General features: G+C 47.6%; 1 protein-coding gene across 1 annotated transcript; it reads right to left on the minus strand.

Annotated features, from left to right (window-relative positions):
* Positions 1-467: 467 nt before the first annotated feature.
* Positions 468-2,643, minus strand: H3-3b (H3.3 histone B). Its single transcript, XM_075990108.1, has 4 exons — positions 2,513-2,643; positions 2,027-2,164; positions 1,749-1,902; positions 468-1,658 (listed from the first exon to the last, which is right to left on the minus strand). The coding sequence occupies exons 2-4, from the start codon at positions 2,152-2,154 to the stop codon at positions 1,530-1,532; spliced, it is 411 nt and encodes a 136-aa protein (XP_075846223.1). The 5' UTR covers positions 2,155-2,164; positions 2,513-2,643; the 3' UTR covers positions 468-1,529.
* Between the last annotated feature and the right edge of the window lie 1,439 nt (positions 2,644-4,082).

Consider the following 4,082-nt stretch of genomic DNA (forward strand, 5'->3'; position numbering starts at 1 on the left):
AAAACAAAAAAATTTTTACTTGGTGGGCAATGGTGGATCATTCGGACCTTTAATCTCGGCACAGGCAGAGCTGTGCTCCAGACTAATTCCAGGACTAGAGAAACTCTTTATAGGGCGGGAAAAAAAATTCCACACCTACCATTTATTAAACTTTAAGGCCTGCTGCCAGGATCCTCAAAACAAATCCATTTTCCTGACTTCACTTCTTCACACTATGTGGATCTAATAAATTTGCTTCTGTCATAAAGCCAGCACAAGTACAATAGCATCGTGGATTGTCATTAGACCCATGACAGCTTCCATTTCCAACACTACCACTAAGTCCTATCTCTGGCCCCCAGCATTTTTATGGACTAATGGCCAGACGACATGCTTCAATTTTCTTTTTCCAAGCAAAAAACAAATTAAAAATCTAGATAATAGATATATTGAAAGCTTTATGTATTCAATTTAGGTTTGACACTTAGTTGAATAAACAAGTTTTATTTGTAAATTTAGTCAACATACATAATTGACCTAAAAACTTCAATAGGATACTTTTAAAAACCACTTGAAGGCCATCTCTATAAAAGGGATTTTGCCAGGACAGTAACCAGGTGTAACCTAACCCATCTTCATTGGCAGAGGTCCAATAAGCTGAAGCTGTACTCTCACCCTCCTGTTTAAACTCCACAAGGAAAAAACAAAACAGAACCTAATCTAGATAGAAGACCAAACAACACAATGAAAGCTGCACTAACTAGATTAGTAACAGGTGATGCTGGTGTGAATAGCTTGTTATTTTACTATAGAGCCCTTATAAATCCCCGTTAGTGTATGTTACCAGCTGGAGGGTTAGTTAACGTGTGGTAGAATGAGGACTTATGCAAGGTTTTTAATACGCATAGCATTTTCTACTGCGTTAAAAACAAATGCAGTCTAGTCAGAAAGTACCAACTGGACTAATTACACACACCTTAATGACAAGACTCCCCACCACTTGTGAATGTAAAACATTTAATTTAAAAATGTTGAACACTACAATATATAAAATAGCTATTATAAATGCACATAGTGTATTCTATAGCTGCCAGGTTTACTTTTTTTTTTTTTTAAGGAAAACTGTTACACTGTGGTTAAAACTTGTATCTTCAACCTTTGAAAAAGCCCACATTCTATCACAGTGATGTATGGTTAAACACTTGGATCAAGTCATAACCAGTTTTATTGCAAAAGGACCCTGTACATTTATCAATTCTAGTACCTTAATAGCTACCCAACAAGTCATTAACATACAGAAACATGCATCATGAGAAGCAAGTACTATCACCCATCCCTTCTGCACAACGGCAACTTGTCACTCCTGAGCCGCAGCGCCCACAGCACTGAGGTCTGTGAACAGTCACTCTCCCCATTCATCCTGAGTGAAAGATGGAATGACTTAAGTACAAATGCAACATATTATAAACAATTTCTTACAAAAAAAGTCACAAATTAAACCAAAGTATTTTACAGAATTTACTACAAAATGCCATAAAAACCGCCTCGACTTAAGCTCTCTCCCCCCGTATCCGGCGAGCCAACTGGATGTCTTTGGGCATGATGGTGACTCTCTTGGCGTGGATGGCACACAGATTGGTATCTTCAAACAACCCCACCAGGTACGCTTCACTGGCCTCCTGTTGAGGACAAGAGCCATAGGATTATTAGCTCCCCTGCCACAGAAGCCAGGCCGCCGCCCCCCGCGCCACCGAGCCTTTGTCTCTCACCTGAAGGGCACCGATGGCGGCACTCTGAAACCTCAGGTCGGTCTTGAAGTCCTGGGCGATCTCCCTCACCAACCTCTGGAAAGGCAGCTTCCGGATGAGCAGCTCAGTCGACTTCTGGTAGCGACGGATCTCTCGCAGAGCCACGGTCCCGGGCCTGCAGGCGTCAGAGGGGGGAGGAGGGCGTCAGGGGCCGCGGCGAGGGGGGAGCGCGCTGGCTCCTGCTCGCCCGAGCAGAGCGGGGCCGGCGGCCAAGGCATTGTTCCCCGCGCCCTGCCTACCTGTAGCGGTGCGGCTTCTTCACCCCGCCGGTAGAGGGCGCGCTTTTCCGGGCCGCCTTGGTGGCCAGCTGCTTGCGGGGCGCTTTCCCCCCGGTCGACTTCCTAGCAGTCTGCTTGGTTCGGGCCATTTTCTTTCACCTGCGAGGAGCACCGCGTTCAGAGCCCGGGCCGCCCGGCTGCCGTCCTGCGGCCGCGGCAGATGGCGGCGGCCGCCTCCTCCCCCTCCCCTAATGACTCAGGCTGCGCCGAGTGGCGGCCTCCCCCGGGAGGGGGAGCGCGGGGAGGAGCCATTTCCCGCTCCGCGGGCGGCCGGGAACACCGCGGCGGGACCTGTGAGTCACCGCCGGGGAGGAAGCGGCCGGGACGGGGGCGGCGGGGACGCAACCTCCCCGCCCGAGCCGACTTCTCCCGAGCCGCCTCACCAACCCCGCCGGCGGCAGCCGACGACCGCGGCCCCGACAGCCGCCGGGCGACGCCAATACTCACCCAAAGCCGGAGTCTGAGGCCCGTGCTGGGACCGCCGCGCCGCTGTGAGCGCGCAAACGGGAGCCGCAATCGGCGACAGGAACAGAAGATCTACCTCCAACGAACGACCAAACCGCTCTGCGCTCCAAGCCCCCCGACGCCTCCATTTTTATATAGACGCTTCACGCTGCGTCACTGCGTCATAGAACCCTTATTTGCATACACCAACGACTTTTTCGATTGGCGGGAGCATTCGCCGACGCGCTGACATCTCCCGACACAAAGGCCGGACTTCGGGCCCGTTCCCTGATTGGCGGGCGTTTAGGCCACTGATTGGCTGTTAAGGCTGCTTCGTGATTGGATGGGTACAAAGAGGAAAAGACGAATCAGAGTTTAGCACTAAGCCGCTCCTCTGATTGGATGAAATGGAGCTATGTTTGGATCCTTCTCTTGGTTCCAAAGCTCCACAATAGAAAGTCAATGCAAATGAATTGCGCTAGTCTCTCAGACTTAAAGACTTAGGCAAGAGCCTAAGACTATTTGCATCAAAAGAGCACTTTAGAGAGATTTTGCAAAAACATATAATAATTCCAATGTCGAATAAAGCGTGTTTCCTGAATTATTTACTTTTTACTATATTTTGATCATTGAGTACAGAGACATGAAATCCAGTAAATCATATTACAATGTACGGTGTTTTGTGTACAATGCATATATATTTTAAACCAAAAGCAATTGTTTGATGCGGAAGGGTCATGAATACAAATAATCAAAATTCAAAAAATTATTTCAGAGTTGGGCGGTGACACACGCCATTAATCTCAGCATTTAGGAGACCCAGATGTAAGGGGATCGCTGCGAGTTTGAGGCCAACCTAATCCACATAGAGGGTTCTAAGCCAGCCAGGCCTACATAATGAGCTATTGCCTTTAAATATTCTGGCGGTTTTTTTCCCTCCAGCACTCCATAAACCCTGCTCAGGGTGTTCACCTGTAATATGGAGAGATGGAAACAGGATCTAAAAATTAAGGTTACTTACAGCTACATAATTCAAGGCCAGTTTAGAATATATAACACACTGTTTCAAAAAAAAAAAAAACCAAAGAAGCTGGCCATGGTGGCCATTCCTTTTAATCCCAGCACTGTGGAGGCAGGCAAACCTATGAGAGTTTAGTGCAGTACTGGACCAGCCAAGTATAAAAAGTTGCCAGGCGTGGTAGCATACATGTTTCTTTAGGTCCCAGCACCCTTGAGGCAGAGGCAAGTGACTATTAAGCCAGCCTGGTCTACAGAGGAGTTCCAGGACAGTGAGAAGCAAGAACTACTTACTGAGACCCTGTCACAAAACCAAACAAAAAGGAAATAATTATCGGTTATATATTTTTTCTTTCTTCGAGACAGGGTTTTACTGTAGTTTTAGAGCCTGTCCTGGAACTAGCTCTTGTAGACCAGACTGGCCTCGAGTTTCCGCCTGTCTCTGCCTCCTGAGTGCTGGGATCAAAGGTGTGCACCACCACCGCCCAGCTTATATTTCTTGAATTACTTAATTCAACTGCATGAAATAAATACACACCAGGAGAGGCAAGAGTCC

The sequence above is a fragment of the Microtus pennsylvanicus genome, chromosome 11 (assembly GCF_037038515.1).
Source record: "Microtus pennsylvanicus isolate mMicPen1 chromosome 11, mMicPen1.hap1, whole genome shotgun sequence".
Lineage (NCBI taxonomy): Eukaryota > Metazoa > Chordata > Mammalia > Rodentia > Cricetidae > Microtus > Microtus pennsylvanicus.

Excerpts from the sequence above, each read along its gene's own strand:
- H3-3b (XM_075990108.1), bottom strand. The coding sequence starts at position 2,154 with ATGGCCCGAACCAAGCAGACTGCTAGGAAGTCGACCGGGGGGAAAGCG. Across the intron at positions 1,903-2,026 it reads AAGAAGCCGCACCGCTACAG|GCCCGGGACCGTGGCTCTGC; the intron begins GTAGGCAGGGCG and ends TGACGCCTGCAG. Across the intron at positions 1,659-1,748 it reads CCGCCATCGGTGCCCTTCAG|GAGGCCAGTGAAGCGTACCT; the intron begins GTGAGAGACAAA and ends TGTCCTCAACAG.